Raw genomic sequence first — 18,557 nt, forward strand, 5'->3', positions numbered from 1 at the left:
GAGGACACAGGACCTGCAGAAGCAGCTCTATTTGCAAGCTGTCAATGGGCTTGATGTGTTGGTGCCAAGAGGTGCCAGGAGGAAGGCACAGCTCGTCCAATTAACTCATATTTGAAAGAAGTTGTCACTGAAGTGGAAAATTCCTGTTAGTTTCGATCAACTCATCGAGTTTTCTGCAGCTTAAACTAAACCCAACTCCAGCCCTTGGTTGCTCCATCCCGAGGCCATTTCCTGGGATGACACTCGGGCTGTTATCTACTGAGCTATCTATATATGCTTAAGGCTGAGGATCTGCTGCTGGGTGTCTGCACAACCACATTTGCTCTGAGCCTTTATTGTCTTTAGGGTCCATTAGTTTATCTGAAGGAGCACTGCAGGCTTCTGAAAAATGTGTGCTGGCCACAGTGCTGGAAATTAAAAATAAAAACCATTTTAGCTGCGATTCGTTTATACCGAATAAATTAACTGACAAGCTCCTTGTCTGACTGAATCCATATAACTACACTCTTGTGCTAATTATGTAGGGAATAAGTGATAAGAAAGCTAATTACAAGCACAGAAATATCTCTCCAAGTTCAGACAATATCATAATGAACGCCAAGGCACAGCAGAGCCACTGGAGTTCGGCTTCTGTTAAGTTTATCGCTACTATTTTGACAAGATGATTTTCTTTGATTTTAAACTTTTGTTCTGGGTTTTGAGCATAGCTCATGGGGCTGTAATGGCAATAACTATTCTTCATGGAAACCTTCAATTTAATTGAATCAAGAACCTTGAAAATGAGCCAGGACTTTTCTATAAGATGTGATGTGAGGCAGCCTTTAAGGATTTGATATGAGAGATAAAATGTCATTAATATCTGCAGATTTTAGTTTAGTTCCCATAGTACTGTACAGGGTTAATTTAAATTATATTTCATAAGATTTTTCCATAAGGAATAAGACAGTGATTATTTGATTGTGTTAGAAATGCCATCCTAAAATTCTTCAATGCCATCTCTAGAAATTATTAAGCAATTTTACAAATGGGAAGAATGATATAAAAATCACTTACTTTAATATCAGAGAATCACTTGTTTTCATCTCAGATTAATTTTATGCCCACCATTTCTAGAATTTTATTCTTATCTGATGATAATTAGTGGTCTGGGACAGAAAACTAAGTATTCCTCAAGAAACACTGTAAATCCTGAAATCAGCATTTGGATTCTGACTGGCTTCAGCAGGACCACAGTTTCATTTCCTACCGACCAAAGGATTCATGAAAGCTTGAGTGGCTTCTTGGGAAGAAAATGCACATTGTATGTAGTGCAGAGCAGATGGCTCAGAACTAAATGCTATCATAATTCAGTGTGTGCAAGGGAAAACACACCTATGGAAATAAGAATCCAGGTTTGCCCTTCACCTGAGACCTCAGCAGAAAGGGTCAGGATCTGAGAGAAGGGGACAGTGCCATTCTGGCTGTGTGTAGAGGTCTCTTTAGGAAAGATATGATGAGCAGTGCCATTGTCACACTGATTTTGTCACCACACGTCATTTCTTTACCCACCACAGATGCTGACATAGCCAGTATCTCCATAGCTTAGTGTTTTTCCTCAATTTTTTAGTGAATTTATCAGCACAATACTTCTGCAAATAAATACAAACAAAACTATCATCATTTTACAGACTGGGAAGTAAAATACCATAACATAACTAAGCCAAAAAATACAAATACAGACCTGCTGCATTTGCCTTGCTGTTGTGGATCCATAGTTCACCAAAAACTTACTCGAGAACCCTCCCTTTTCACATCAAAACACCTGTTTATTTTAAATTAAATAATGGCCAGCAGACACCTCCTTATACTCCAGACAGTGAAAGAGAATTGTTTTCCAGAACACAGATTCATCTCTTTCTTTGTCATGAGAACGACTTCTCTCCATCCCCTGGGCATGGACCCATAAAGATAACACTGTTGTCCCAGAAATATTAGTACCTGTGGAAAAATAGACACCACCGAGTTTTTAGCAAACTTTGGGGATAAAAAAGCAGCACAGTGAAGAGTGCAGAGGGATGCCAGATTCACTCAGTCACAACTGTCTTCATGCAAAGCCCATCTGATTCCAAGGAGTCTTGGTTTGAAAAGACAGGTGTCTGCTAAGGAAGGCAGGAGCCTTCCTTCACATGGAAAATGTAAACCTCCTCCCTCCAAATTATTATAATTTTGAAATTAAGGGGCTCTCAAGCTAAACCTTTCAGCCTTGGACACGAGGCCTGCGTGTCCTGGAAGGGGAAGCGTTCCTGTTGAACAGAGCGTGGTACGGGCGGCACTTCGGATGACTCCTGTCAGACTCTGTGTTGGTGTTCACTGCAGGCAGCCAGGTCCCAGGGCCCCCTGACATCGCCCTCTCGGCCTGCCGGGTGGATCTGCTGCCGGAGCCGTGCTCGGGGAGCGGCTGTGCTGCGGCCACGGTGACGGTGACGGCCGTGACGGACTTCGCGCAGGACGGGCCCCGCGTCAGCCGCGTCAGCGCTCGGCCGGCCGCGCCAAGGGATGGGCTCTGGAGGGCTCACACACCCAGGGATGTGAAGGTTAGGTCCTGAAATCAGTTGGAAAATCTGGCAAATCTAAATGAGAGGCTTTTCTTTTTATCTTTCCTTCTTTTTTTTTTTTTTCCTTATTTTTTTTTTCCTTTTATTTTTTCCTTTTTTTTTTTCTTGCTGGAAGGGACCAAAATTAGGGGTGATTGTCATAATTATTTGGGCTGGAAGGGACCTTAAAGATCATCCAGTTCCAACCCCTGCTATGGGCAGGGACACCTTCCACTGTCCCAGGTTGCTCCAAGCCCCATCCAACCTGGCCTTGGACACTTCCAGAGAATGGGCAGTCACAGCTTCTCTGGGCCACCTGTGCCAGGGCCTCACCACCTTCACAATAAAGAATTTTTTCCTAATATCTGATCTAACCCTGCCCTCTGTCAGCAGAGTAAAGCAAATCAGTCACTCTATACACCAAGAAAATTAAATGGAATTCCCTGTGCTTTGACAGATTTAGGTTTGATTATTAGTCAGCACATCAGTGCTGACCTCAGTTCCAAGAGCTGGAACACAGAAGTTACCAGGAGTGCTTCTGCCCACTGGAAAAGGGAAGAGGGAGAACATGGGTTAGGGAATGAGCATGTTTTTGAGAAGGAGGGAGGGGAAAAGGGAGGAGAAAACGTTTGGAGAACATTTTCTGAAAAAGCAGAGGAAAGGCAAAGCCTCAGAAAGGACAGAGGAGAAGGGGCTTCAGCAGTGCTGTGTTCAGTTTGTGACTGTGCTGTGAATTGCCAGGACTCTTTCAATTACACATGTGGCTGCTCCATCTCTTCATTTATACCACTAGAAAATGTCCAAAAAAAAAAAAAAGAAAAAAAACCCAAACCAAACCAATGAGGAAGGCAAGCTACACTTTCCCTATAGAAAGCCTGGCTAAAGAAATGTGGTGGGCAAGGACCAGCCCTTTCTCCATGAAGTTATTTCAGCACCTCAGCTGGGAGGTTTGAGAGCTGTAATCCCAAAAAATTAACCAGAGCACAGATTTGACTGAGCTAAATTTCTCAGAGCAGGGGCACATCCAAGCTGGCAGTACCTGAAAACCGCCCCCCAGTGAAATCCACAAATTCCCTGCCCCAATTTTTGTGGATTTTGTCATAAGAGAATAAGATTAAATTGGACCAAAAGAATGTTTGTCTTCAAAGGCAAAATGCCTAGCATGGGTGTATAACATTTCATCTCCAGAACTGGCTTCTTTTTAAAGTTCTTAAACCAGAAATTACAGCTAATTCACCATCGTGCACTCACACACTCATATTTTTTCTTGAAATTACAAACAGTTTCATTAAAATATGAAGATGTATCAAGTGTGAAATTGAATAAATCAATTTTAATAATAAATTCCATTTATCTCTGTTAAAACTTGATATATGGAAGCATAATAGACAATACTTCCCTCCCCCATATTTTTCCATTGCTGCTTTGTAGTTAATTAGAGGCCTTAATGTAACATAGTTCTTGCAACATAGCAAGAAAACGTCCATGTATTAAAATCCACATAATCTTTAATCCTTCTGACTTGTTCAGATATTTTTGATTTATCTGAAAACTGAACAGAAATGGTGGGCAGAACTTCCTAACACGTCTAGATACCTGTAAACAGGATTTCCTCAGCAAACTTGTCCTGCCTCCAACCAGGAATTGTGTCTTCTGCTGACATCATGCAAGAAGGAACAGAGCAGGAAGGGCCACATGGATTTGTTTGTGCTAAATTTTTACTTAGGATGTGTGAGGCTGTGGAGAAAATGGGAGAATTCTGCGACACTTCATATGACAGAGTAAATCCAAATGATACAGCTGATCCCAGATCAAAAAGTTGTTCAAAGAGGGGTTCATTTTTTCAGTCCTCAAGACCATCATTCTAAAAGTTTGGTGTGCCAGACACAGGTGGGCATCTAAGTGTTTCTGTGTAATGGTTTAGGGGCATTTTGAAATACAGATGATGCATTGCTGCAGGTGAGGAATGTTGTCAGGAACTGAAGTTCTATCTTCACCTCTAATTCATTTATTTAATTTCACCCCTGTTCCCAAAAGCCAAGTTCTGCTTTGTCACTGAAAGACTGCACAGGGATATAGCAGCCATCCTTCTTCCCTGCTCCATGGATCCTGGTAGAACTAACTGGAGTGCACCTCTGGGCTCCTCATGGGCAGGGAGGGAGCAAAGAATTAACAGCCCTGGCCAAGAAATCAGTCTGTCAGGATGGGTAATGGAAAACCATAGCACTCCATCACTCCCACCAATATCACTGGGAGCGCTTCATATCACAAATCACTACACAAGTCAGTGCTGCATTTTTGGGAGTTGGTCAGGAGAGCACTCAGCCATTAAAAAAAACACCCTCTTGAGCAGACCTGGCAATGTGGGCCCAGCAGTGCCTGAGATTCAGGTGTTACAGCTGCAGAGCCCTGCCTGCACATCTGCTCCCTGCAGGGTACCAGGGCTCTCTCAGCTCCTCTGTGACCCCGCTGGTGCCCAAGGAGTCAAGGGCTGATGCAGATGAAGATCTCTGCAGCTGCAGTAGATCCTTTCCTGTTTCACCCACATATTTAAAGCAGTGTAATTTGGAGCTTCCTCATCAATATCTGATCAATATCCACATCAAATAGATAAATCAGCCATTCAGATGCTGTAACGGGAAATCTGAGGTCAAATCAGGGGACAGGCAGCTTCTACTAAAACATGCTAATGTTACTTAATTACAGCATACCTTTTTACCATACTTCAGGCATTAAAATTAGTACAATTTAATGAGCACTCTATTCTCCTGGTAATTTCAGTGAATGATCTGCTCCTTAGCAAAAAGTTTTAATAAAAAAAAAAATTGAGCTTTTACCAGATAAAGGAAGACATTGCATCAGATGAACAGGAACACTTTGAACTCGCTCACTGGCTATGATTAAACACTGTTGTTTGAAAACAAAGCTTGTTTTGTCCCCATCTGCAATCATGTTTCAGAAGTCAGATTGTAGTTTGTACTTAACCCATGAATCCTGCCCCTCATGTTTTGTGAGGAACAGTAATGAAGGAAAACTGCTGTGTAGACTGTATTCATTACACATTTCATTTTAACTAGGTCACAGTTCAAGACCTCCCAACAGGGAACTGCTACTCTTTCACTGATCCACACATTATCACATTTGATGGATGGTGAGTATTTTACTTTGAAATAATTTGGCTCAATTATTGCAGTTATCAGTTTCTGGATGTGGCATGCATTTGGGTTTACATTAGAATATCAAAAAAGCATTGAACAGGTTTGCTCACAATGAGGAATGTTCTCCTTCCAACAGCACAAGTGCTTTCCTTCCAGCTGTGTACTCCTTTTAACAAAAGGACTAGAAATGGATTAATCTTTGAGGAGCAATGTGTTTGAGTCTGAATAATTTTTACAAGACAAAGGTCAGGTTCCAAAATGTTCTTCAAATGGAACCATCACTAGTGGCTTTGTGAGGGTGTCTACAACACAGGTTGTTGTGTCAGTGACACCCCAGTGCCATCCAAGTGACACATTATGTCACCAGGGCAGCACAGCACAGAGCAGGGACAGCCTTCCCAGGAGTTTAGCAACACCTGCTGCAAAGTCACTCATCAGAAGGATGCTCTTGATTTCTTCTGTTTCCAGAGCTGGATTATGTCCAGCTGGAGTTGACAATGATAAAAACAACCAAAAAACCCCATAAAGATGGCTCTAATGTCTCAGATAAAGAAATGCAGAAATTATAAGTGTCAAATATCAGGAGAAGAATGCAGAAATAAAACTGTACATCCTCCTGTAGTGTCCAAATGTCCTTCTGCATTACCCAGCAATGAGCTGCTTAAAGACTTACTGAGCCAAAGTGGCCTTTGTGTTTGACAGCCTGAACTGTATAGAACTTTTCCACATTTAACTTCCTTAATCATTCATTAATCTGTTTATCCCAGCTAATTTGCACCACTGAAAGTTTTTAAAATTTGCACCTGGCACATTTGATCCAATGTTGCAAATATTTCAGATGACATTCCAATTTTGTCATTCTGCCATTGACCTCCTGAGGGCACAGACAATGACTTTGGGTGCACAGCATCCACAAGGGCTTGGCAGGTGGGAATTTCTGCTATCCTGACATCCCAGTTTCAGTCCAACATGCTCTGGAGGTGGCATCTGAAATGATGTCAAACCTGGAGAAATCTGTTGATGAAATGTGAGTAAGAAAGGCAGTTACTCCATTAAAGGTTACACTTCTGCTTCTAACAAAGATTTCACATCAGTTGGGCAGTCTGAGGTAGGAGATTAGCTCTGCTTATCCACAGTTTCCCAGACCCCTTTCTGCTTTGCTGAACAGCATTTAAGTGTGTCCAGGAACTTGTTTCATACAAGTTTGGGTGCTTTTCTTGCTTTGGAAGCTTCATCAGAGCTGCATGATGTTCAAAGATATTCCCATACCTCATGTAGCTGCAATTATTTCAACTCTGGGATGTTAAACTAGATCAGAGTATTATTTCAAACCTCTCTATACATTTATATTCTAAAATACTCCCTTTTGATTTAGGGCTGTGAACAGGCAGTGTCAGATTGTTGTGTTTAGGGAGTTAAAAATAGCTAAAAAGTACCTCTTGGAATGGGGACACCCTTCCAGCCATGTAGCACATTTTTACATTGCTTCCATGGGAGAAAAAAAGGTCTAAAACCAAATAAAGCAATTTTATTTGAATAACTAATTTTGAATCCTATTGTTGATATCACACAGAAATGCTTCTAAGCAATTTATGTTTTGTTTTGGCCCAGGGAGTTTGGAAAAGCCCATCAGTCTGTGTCATCCTGCCTCAGAGTCACACAGACTGGAAAGAGGAAAAGCCCAGGATCAGCTTGGCCCCTCAAAAGCTGCACGTTTTTCCTTGTGGACAGACATTCATCACTGCTCTGTCCAGTGCAGCTTTAAATGAGCCACGCTGATGGGGCTTCGTCCATCTCAATAACTAGGTTATTTCCCTAAGATGTATCACTTCTTGATACTCAGCCAAGTTTCTTACCCATCATTTTACAGTCCCATTACTCCTACTTATATTCCCATTTATTATTGTAAATAATTTCTCTTTCAATTATTATAATGATTAGGCTACCTTATTACACATCAGTTAAGCAACTTCTCTGACTGCCTATCCAAAAAGAATTGTTACCATGTTAGCAAATGATTTTAAAGCTCTGTCTTTAAGGAGTGAGGAAAGCAATTCCTGCTTCTGTCCTGGTACAAAACTATAATCTGAAGGCAAAGGCTGACTCAGAGGTCTGGAAGGGAAGCATTCCCATCTTTTCATGGAAGGGAGTGTCATGGGAAAATGTGTTTGGAATGAGAACCTTTTTGAATTTTCAAAATTTAAACTAAAATCATTAAAAATTTAAAATTTAACTTCAATAAAAATAGTTATTTGAATGAATTTGAAAAATTGAAAAATGGTACAAAAATCAAAAGACTGGAAGTGTTTTTCTTATTGGCAGTACAATTTTCTTACTGAAATGGCCACTTCCAATGTAATTTTAACTTCTATTGTGATGTTTCCAGTGGTTTTAATCCGACATAGTGAGCTCACATTACATCTGAGGTAGTTAGCTATTCATGAGACAACTGAAATACCCAACTCCCACTCCTTAATAACACTCCCCTTTGCTGTGCCTCCTGCTAATATATGTCTGTAGGAATATTTATCTTGTAATCTTTTCATTCTTTTCACCAAAGGCAGTGACTGAAAATCAAAGAAGAATGTGTCATATTTTACAGCATAAGCACAATCAATTTGTGTATATTGGAGCGTAGATGTGAAATAACGTTAATTATACCAGCTAAAATCCAGAGAGAGCACTTCCTTTTATAGCAAAGTACCTTCTAAATTAAACAAATGTGAAAGCCTGGTAAAGCAAAAGTATAGCCCTCATTACTGGTTATGGCACATTATAAATATAAAAGCTTTTCATGCCATAAATCGCAGATTCTTAAATATGAAGTACTAGGTTAAAACTAAATATGCAGAAAATCCTTTTAGGGCAAAGTAAAAAGGGGAAATTCTTTTGATTGGGGAACTATATACATCATTTATGTTATTTTGCATTTTACCTAACCAAAAAAGGTTAAAAGATTTTTCAGATTTCTCAAAAATTTACACTAATCCATATTATCCCATCAATATTATCACCAAGGAAATGGCACCATTTGCTGGTTGGCTTTAATGACTTTCATCATAGGAGCCCAAGCTAAGTCCTGGCCATGAGTAGCCCTGCCAGGTGCTGGGGTTTTGATAGTCTGCAGCAGTTTAGGTGTCCCCAGGCATCCAGTGCCTGCTGAATATAACTAAACATCTGCTCTGAGAGCAACGTGATGGGATGAACGCTCTGAAAGCAGAGAACGTCCTTCAGCATCACCCAGCTCTTCACAGGGCCAAGCCTACCATGAAATAGTTCCTAGCAGCAAAGCGAGAAGGAGCCTGGAGTGTCGTGCCAGCAAATCAAATCATTTGGTGGCAAAGCTGTTGTGGAAAATCTTCAGGAATGACCACAAAAAACACTGAATAAATACAAAGGTAAAGTGCAGCTTGGTGAAGAGGAAGTGCAGGGTGTGAGGTAATTGAACACTACTAGGTAGTAGTAGTTTACATATGTCTATATCCCCTTCTGTTATGATTTACCCCCTCTCTTATGATTTACCAACAGAAATTATTCCTATAGAAGCTCACTGCCATAACCAAACAGGAGTGTTTTATAATTACTGGATAAAGAGCATAACTCGAGCCATGACTTTGTGCCAGGACAAGAACTTGCTTCCCCCTTGCAAAACAATCTAAGCACACAGAGGGGGAGGGAGGGACCCCTTTTCACCCAGGCTGCCCTTGCTGCAGACTCTCGGGGTGGGGAAGGGCACTGTGGAGGGAGATTTAGACACAAACAGTAGTGGCTGGTTCTGAACACACAGAACTCCCTCCTGCAAGAGCTGCTCTAAGCCTGCTTAGTACTACAGGCAACTCCAAGGTTGTCCAAAGAATCATTATCACAATTACAGTTGTACAAACATCACAAAAGTTTACCTGACTACATCCAATTATCCATTCAACTGATTTGAGGGCGCCTGAAAGCTCTAATTTAGGCACAGTGCAGGTTTGTGCTGTGCAATCTATGCCATGACTTAATTGAAGGACTCAGAGTGACTTCCAGGGGGTTGGATTGGGTCCACTGTCAGTGATTATTAAGAAATAAATAGCTCCCGTGACTGCAATGACATTTATATGCATATGCAAAAAGAGCCTTCCTTTACCAGACAGAGATGATTAGTCTGGGTACAGCCAATCTGATCCCTGATTTCCCATCAGCCTCCTCAAACACCTCTCCTTCTAAGCTGTTCCTGCAGAAGGAAATTGTGGAAGGTGCTCTCATAAAATATCCTCTTTCTCCCCGATAAAGACATCCAAATGAAGTGAGTACTAGAGGTTTAAAGAGGTTATCTATTTTTTATGTTGTCCTTAGTTCTGATCAATCTTAGCAGCAGCATCTATGCAGTGTAATACAGGATTTATGTATCTGATTAGAAAATAGGAAGAAACAGAACCATTCAAAACCTTATCACTTTATGGCCAACCTAAGTTTTTCAAGATGAAAGATAAAGTCAGATGTGTTTTCTATCAGAGAAAAGGAGCTGGAGTTTAAATTTTTATTGTGTTTTAAGCTACACAGTTATAGCTTTTCTTCTGAAGAGGAGCAAAACACAGAAATATACATGTGAAAAAGTCACAGTTCACAAGCCATTTGTTCCTCTGCATAAGAAGCATTAATGGCCTGAAACAATGTGGATGTTTGTATAGCACTGTTTAAAAAATAATCCTGTTATTTAGCAGAAGCATTTTATACATTCCTTTTAATGTTTTTTTTTATTGTAGAAAATAATACAGTTTATTATTATAAGCTTATAGCTTAGTTTCTATATTAGTTAATCTCTTAAAAATTGAGTTTAAAACTAATCACAGTGCCTTAAAAGAAAGCAGAATAATCCATTGTTTTTAAAAATGGAAGCTGTTGGCTTATAGGGAGAAAACATCAACAACATATATTAAGTATATGGCTATTATTTCCTTTTATATAACAGAATAAAATAGAGTGAGAATGAGACAAGTTTATGGGGTGACAGCACTAAGGACAAACAGAAGAGGGTCCTCTCTCTGTTGTGGAAACCCCAGAGGTTCCAGATGGTTCATGCAGAGGCCAAATACTTGCAAACTTATTAAAGTATCCTGCTCTTGCCTCACCCAGACGGAGAAGGGATGTTCCTTTCAGAAAAGAATGAAAGTCCTAAATTGTTCCCCACGCTGATTGCTGATCCATTGAGTGTGAAAGTTGTGCTTACGGGCAAGTCATTGAGGGGGAGGAACAAAATTCATTTTAGCTGGCTTTCAACAGAATCCCAGATTTTCACAGGAAGCCTTTACCTAGCCACAGCCAGACTTGTAAAATTTGGTGATTAGTGACAGAAGAGGTTATTTGAGCACTGATTTCCCTTTCAACATCATACTCTAAAATCAACTGGTTAGAACCTAAATATATTTATTAAGACCTGGCGGCAGGAAACTTCTTCCCATTTGCTTTATATCAGAAGTTTACCCTTTTTATCCATGCCCATTGCCATGGCAGCAGCTGGGACACAACTCCTGCTTTTCACAGGAATTCTTAGGCACTTCCAGCTAACAACTGCCACGGCATTCCCTTGGATACAGACCCTGAGAAACTCTTCCCCATGTGTGCATGGCTCCCTCCTCCAAGGCCAGCCAGCACTCTGCTCTAATTATGGAGCGCTGCTGTACGAGTGCCAACAAGCTCCCAACACAGGTGCATGCTGAGGGTGTCCAACCCTGTCTGTTTTTGTTTCTTCGTGGCTGTTCAGGCGCTACGACAGCCACAAGATCGGGACGTTCCTGCTGTGCCGCAGCGAGTCGCGGGCGTTCGAGGTGCACGTCCGGCAGTGGGACTGCGGCGGCCACCGCTCCGCCACCGCCTGCAACTGTGGCGTAGCTGCACGAGAAGGGGGTGACACCGTGGTGCTGGACACCTGCAATGGCCACTTTCAGGACAGCGGGCCCCAGCTGACCATCAAAAGCACCGAGGCATCGCCGCTAGTCAAAATCCTGAAGTCTTACGGAGGCAGGAAAATAACAGTACGTGCGTGGATGGTTGAGCGCTCTTGTGGCGGTTGTGCTTTGAGAACACGCCTGTAGTATTTCTGAATTATCAATGAAGTTGCTATGAAAATATCTGAAGCCATCAGAGCGCCTGCAGCCAAAACGAGAGGCAGGGAAGTAGCTGGTTAAAGTGCTGGTTTAGCAAACTGTAAAACCAAATAAAACAAACACCTCTGGAAATTTTTTGGCGACACAGCGGCGCTCTGATAGCACTGCTTACTCTCTGCAGCACTCCGTGTTTGCTTATGCCAGGCACTACCCAACCACATCACATCACATCAAGCAAATTTCTTTGCAGAGCTCAAGATATAAATATGCAAGGTGAGATCACAGGTAGCAGAGTAATGGAGTTTTTGAGTGGAGCAGTAAGACACTATTAGTCAGATCCAGAGAGCCCCCAAAAGCTATGAAAATGGGCTGTAAATGTGCAACATTTGCTGTAACATAAAGCATTTGCCTAAACAAATATATGGCCACAACTTACTTTGCATAAGTATTGCTTATCCACACTAATAGACTGAAATCACTGGAAAAATAAGAGCAGGCTGCACCAGGGGTTTTGGTAAGGAAAACAGCTGCAAATTATGGCCAAGAAGATAATTCTATCCTAGAGTTGTATCATCAAGATTTATTGCTATGAAATGTTTTGGATGAAGATCGGTCCACAGCAGAGCCAGAATGATGCAGGAAGTGCCTGTGCTTGGCTCTCCTTGTGATCTCACTTGGAATAGACCTCAGGAAGGCAGTAATTGAAAGTCTGTTAATTATAGAATAGAGAAAAAGAAGGAATCAAGCTGTCATTTCATTTTGCAACTGAATGCAATATAATTACTGTTTTATTACTAGGATAGTCTTAGCGAGGAATCCCTGTTCTCATTTACTCCTGAGGTAAAACTCAGGGAAACAAATCAGGGCACACTGGGGACACAATGTGAATCCTGCTGTGATGTGAGTGGGAATCTACAGGAGCTGTGCAGCAGTGAACAAGATCCCTGAGCACACCTCCGAGTGGGGTGCCTGCCAATCCTCGCAGCACTTGTCCATCATTATCCTCTTGCAGCTCAGGAACTGGCTCCCACTGGCTCCCACAACCTTCAAGGAGGATCAGAACGGGGTTGGGTCACTCAAAGCGACAGCTTCCAGCAGGCAGTCACTAAATAACTCTGCAAACTGAGGGCTCAAAAAACCTTCTTTGAAGCCTCAATTAGCAGCATTAAATCCAGGTGGGGTGCCTTGCCCGGGGCAGCAGGAAAGGAGAGGGTGAGAGCCCTCCAAACTCCCGAAATAAATCCACACCTGGAAATATTAATCTGGACAGTGCAGAAGACTGAGCAGCTCATGCAGTTCTGACTGCAAGGGTTTTACACGCAGCCCTCTACAAAAAGCCTGAAGTAATGGGGAACTAAAATGGGCAGAATTATAATTTAGTGAAGCCAAACTCTGAGTAAACTCTGGATTCAAGCACAAGAACAAAAATATGAGCTTGTTACACCTTCACAGGGGGATGGGGAGGAACTTCAAAGGGACCAGAAAATCCTCACCCAAAATAAAGGAAAACACATGACACTGTTTGGATAAATAAGTTATATTTAGGCAGGGGCCACTTTAAAAAGGAAAATAATTATTTTGAAATTATTATAATGAAATGTTTGCAACTCTTTAAGATTAACTGAAATTTTTTAATTTTGGATAAAAAGAAAGTATTAATGCTATTTATCTTGATAGTATGTTCCTGCTTCCTCTCCAGGCCCAGATAATTTTTAAATAGTTTTTTTTACCTGTAAAAATACCACAAACAAAAAAAAAATCAGTTGAACAGATATTTTCTTTTTGCTTTTTTTTTTTTTTTCATTTTATTATTTGGTTAGTAAACCAATCTGAAAAATCCATTATCCACACAGTTACTTCTTGTTTTGAACCCTGCCAGTTTTTTTTTTTTCCTCACCCACACTTGAAAATGTAGGTAGCTGACAATAGGGATTAATTAAGGGTTTCGTATTTCTCTTGTTCTTTTATTCCTCAATGCTAATTACAATACGTGAGTATAGATTAAATGTTACATTTTGACAAAGTCTGGTAATATATGTACCATGCTAAAACCTAATATCAACTCTACTAATGATGACAGTGAGCTCTGAAAACCTGTACTTTCTGGGACAGATGGTCTGGAAACAGTCAGGAGTCTGACTCTGACATCTCCCTGTCACAGTCCCTATCCCTATCCCTGCTCCTGTCTCTATCCCTATCCCACATTTTAATTCCTGTTGCTAAACTTCAAACATGCCTAATAGGTGTTCCTACAACCAAAATGGGTTTGCTTGTGTAGTAGCCTGGTTTGTGAAGTAAAGAAAAAAAAAGGCAAAACACTAACATTGCACTTAATCTGTACATGGGAGCTCGGCACAATTCTAAAGGAACAATGAATTTTTAGACTCCTTGCACTTCAGAAAACAAATAAGCACCTCTGCCATATTGTAGTTCTATTCAGTGGGCCTAAGTAATGGCTATTTAATGTCTGTTTTGGCCTGTCATTGTAAATTCTACTATTTAGAATTCAACAGCCATCATTAACATCCTAATAATGGGGTAATCAGTCAGAGATTGCTTCTGGGAAGGCAGATGGAGAAATAGCTTGGTGCAAGAACCAACCAATAACTCACTGCCCCAAAAAAGGGCTAAAAGTTCCTTAGGAGAACTTGCTCAAAAAAATTTTGTTGAAAAAGCTGGAGCTAAAGCACAGTGCAAAGGAGTTTAGTTATGAAACACTGAGGAGTTTTCTAGGGCTGTGTGATGGAGATTCTTCAGGGAAGGCAGAAGCTCCTGCTAAGTGAAAAGGGCAGGAGAGGTGGTGAGTTTCATCTTGCACTACTTCCAAGGATGGATTCTTAAGGACCCCCTCAGAACCTGTATAAATAAACCAACAGAGAAACTGAGGTCACCTCCAGAGGAGACTGGATCATTCTCTGATCCACTCACTGAGAAATGGCCCAGTAAAAAACAAAAGCTAGAGGGTGACTTTTCTGCTACTGTTTTTAATTTCATTTTAAATAACCCTGAAAGTGTGCTAGGTTTTCTCCAGCACCTGAAGCTAGTCTGAGTGCCCACCATCTGGCAGTTCAGAGCTTTCCCTGGCTCCCACCTCTCTCAAGCAGCTGCAGGGCCCTGCATGCACAGATCAGTTTTACACACCAGCTTTCCAACACAACTTTTTAAACAGTAAAACAACATCAGAGCTTCCCAGCCACGAAATAGCAGCCAGAGAAGAGATGAATTTTAAAACATGTGATTTAAGTAGGCAAAATAAAATCTTCAGACATTTCAAAATATACCAAGAAACTAGCAGAAATGCTGTTAAATTCTGGACACTTTCTCTGTAATAGCATCCAACTCAATTGGATGAAAAAACTTTTTTTTTAGTTCTTCCTGGATTATAGTGAGTGGCTTAGGGGAATGATAGTCTGGTCATCTCATGCAGAGGACAGAGGGACATTTGAGCTCACTGTGGAGCAGCTGTACGTGCGTGGCTGTGAGGAGGTTGGGGTTTCCTTTCTTTCCACACCATACACCCCAGTTCTGTGGACAGGGGCTGACCAAAATAAGGTAATTGGTTTAATGTAGGATTAACAGAAGATTTTGTTTCAATAAAACATCAAGGCAAAAGAGTTTCATTTTAGTGAAATTTTCATTGGTGCTTTAAGTTTCTGTCCTGATTCTGGACCAGTTTATGTGGTTGATTTATTGTTTTTATTAAATAAATTATATTTACAAGAGCCTCTAGTTTATGTAGTGTTATATCAAAGGAGGAGCTACTTCTGCTGCCTTAGTCTAGGTTTAAATTTACTTGATGCTGAGTCAGAGAAGCTTCAGGGGCAGATAACCCCTCCATTAGAGCCAGAGGTATGGAGCGTGAAGGACACTCATTCAGACACTAAAATGTTTGTCCAAAGGACAAATCTCTCAATCACCAAAACCCTTTTATTTTCCTAGACTAGAGAGAAGTGCAGAACAGCTTGTTCATTTCCATGAGCATGAAAACCACCCTTTTGTCTCATACTGTCCCCTGCTGAGCCCACACTTTGGGCAAAACAGTTCTGTAAATATTTGTGCTCATGTTTCAGGAGGAGAAATAAGTTAATTTTGCCAGTGTCACTGAGATGTTCTATTTAAAAGTTATGATTGTGTCAATGATCAAAATGGTAATATCAGATATGCCGTTTAAAACATATTTCTAACAAATTGGATAAAGGCAATTACAGTTTCCAACAACAGTATCTAGTGTTTGGCTCCAATATGTTGGCAAATGCTTTCCCTTTCCTGAAACCCCAACATTTGGCTGCAAGACAAAATTAATGCCAAAATGATTTTAATTTTTGGTGCTCTTTCAAATTTGTCTGGTAATGACATGCTGCAAAATATTGGGACAAGAAACATATCCTTTCCTATGAAGCTCTAAGATTCCTCTTGTGCTGCACAAATAAGATCAATAAGAGATATGAGATTTCCGAAGAAGCTTGAATCGTGGCTGTTTATTCAAACTGAAGTCTCTAGAAGTTCATCTATCATTAGAGACTAAATTTAAAAGGGGGAAGACAATCATCTCAGCTTATATGATGCCCTATGATCAATAGAGAATTGCTTTGTGTTGAAAGAAAAAATCTAAAAAAACTCTAGTAGAAGGAAAGAAGGAAATGACGTATGCAAAAAAAAAAAAAAAAAGTGGGGGGAAGACATTTTAAAATAAAAAAGTTAGCAATATACATCTTAGAGGACAGAACAGGCACAAAGATAAAGATGATTTTCATAATATAGGATTTGAAACAAATATGACATTTTTGTCATTCTCCAAGAGTTAGCTGTGTCACCCAAGGACAAATCCAAGGCCTTATTTCATATATAATACACAAAGGATAACCTGCACCTCAGACAAAGTCCTGCAAAGAGAAGTCAAGCAGTTAGGCAATGCTCCAGCAAACCACTTAAACATCTGGTATAAAAAGTCTCCATGAAGTGCTAGAAAACACACAGGACAACTCAAGAAGGGCAGCGCAAAAGTGACTAAAGAAAACAGGTTGAACTTAAGTGTTTTCTCAAGTACTTTTTAGATGGGGGAATTTATGCTTACCCTACCCTCAGTGAGAGTATACTTATTTATTGAAAGTTTTCTCTTTCTAATCCTTTCCTATTTTTAAATCAGAATTCCTCCAGGGAAGAGTTTATTTGACAAGACTCCAGCACCCTCTGAGAGGAAGCAAAGGAAAAATTTCTGCAGATGCCAGGAGAGCACCAAACCTGTGGCTGTGGAAAACACAAAAAATGCTTTTCAGACTCCTTCCCATGAGCCCTCTGGTTGCCATCATGACCATGTGGACCACAGCTTTGCAATCCCATATCTGGATGTTACATCTGAGTTTGTCACTCACGCAGAAGCAGAGTCAACTTTGAGAAAAGAGGCAAAACCACCAACTAAGACTTTTGGTCAAAGATATTTTTCTAAATCAGTCCAAAAGCGAAGAAGCCCTGAGGTCCCACTAAATCCCCTCCTACACAAAGTTTCCATTAATCTCAACAGTTCTATTCACTCTACCAAACCAACAGGAGACCTAATGAAAGCAAAGAGGCAAGACAAGTATTATAAATATTCATCCTTTCACCCACTGCATGGCCCAGCCCAGAGACACTCAGAGAGCTTTGCATATTTTTTCCCTGAGGATTACTTTGAAGGGGTTCGGATGAAATTCCCACTGTCATGGCCCACTCCCAATGGCCTGACTGCCACCAAAGCTCAGGAGATTTGCCACCAAATTCTTGCAAATTCCACCATTGGCTTGGCGTGTAAAGGCCTCCTGGCAGAACACCTGGATGAGGCAATTGATATTTGCCTGCTGGACCTGCAGCTCAAAGACGACGTGGCTTGGGTGAAAGCACTGGTAGCCCTTTTGGAAAATGAGTGTGAAAGGAGAGTGCTGGGGAGCAGGAAGGGAGAGCTCCCAGTTGGAAACCAGGCACCTGCTGCCCGGGAGGAGATCCTCGCTGCTCTCCGGTGTCCCGCACTCTGCAGCGGATGCGGATGCTGCACGGAGCTGGGCTGCCAGTGCCGTGCAGGCCACAGCTCCCACGACTGCAGCACTGCCAAAAGTGAGTAAAGCACTCTTTCCATATTGGCATTATTAGGCAGAACATCTCCGCCGAGTTGTTTGCTCCTCAAGCAGCAGTACCAGTAAGGTATTTGATGAATTAGTAATCGGGTTTTGACCTTGAAGAGCCAATCAAAATATCTGGTTGGCTGGCCCTTCACTTTTTTTGCCTCAGTAACTTTTTAAAAATGGATTTTACAAGCCCCTTAGCAAATTGGTTTTGCAGAAGTGATTTTCTTTACATCTGATCTATCACTGGCATGCTGACAAGCAGGCTTCTCACAAAAAAGAGGAGCGTCCTGCTCACCTTGTGGTCAATATTCATGTAAACAGTGTAGAGATATGTCTTACTTCTTTTTTTTTCTTCCTGGTCAAGAGAAAATAAAGTTTGAACCTTAATTTCAAACACTATACTAGCAACAACACAAAATTAAAAGTGACAAAATGAAAAAGTAACCCTGCCAAAGCCATCAAATAGGGTCAGTCTAGGGTCAGTCACCATGGCTTAGCTGAAACATCCAAATCTCCAGCCAGACGCAGGAGCCCAGTGGCACATCTGACACCACAATGCATTTATTATTACGGATGGGATCACTCATATTCTTCACATTAAACATGACTTCATTGCATGGGTTTAAAGCAGTTAAAATATAT

The 18,557-nt window shown here is 41.1% G+C and overlaps 1 protein-coding gene across 1 annotated transcript in view; it reads left to right on the plus strand.

Annotated features, from left to right (window-relative positions):
* Positions 1 to 18,557, plus strand: part of LOC121356598 (von Willebrand factor D and EGF domain-containing protein-like) — a 169,510-nt gene that overhangs the window by 61,222 nt on the left and 89,731 nt on the right. Inside the window, exons 7-11 of the mRNA XM_041473234.1 lie at positions 2,356 to 2,573; positions 5,651 to 5,724; positions 11,475 to 11,745; positions 15,187 to 15,281; positions 16,964 to 17,904. Coding sequence (XP_041329168.1) covers positions 2,356 to 2,573; positions 5,651 to 5,724; positions 11,475 to 11,745; positions 15,187 to 15,281; positions 16,964 to 17,904 — 1,599 coding nt within the window. The remainder of the gene's footprint in view (positions 1 to 2,355; positions 2,574 to 5,650; positions 5,725 to 11,474; positions 11,746 to 15,186; positions 15,282 to 16,963; positions 17,905 to 18,557) is intronic.

Source organism: Pyrgilauda ruficollis, unplaced genomic scaffold, assembly GCF_017590135.1.
Source record: "Pyrgilauda ruficollis isolate IOZ18807 unplaced genomic scaffold, ASM1759013v1 scaffold3, whole genome shotgun sequence".
Lineage (NCBI taxonomy): Eukaryota > Metazoa > Chordata > Aves > Passeriformes > Passeridae > Pyrgilauda > Pyrgilauda ruficollis.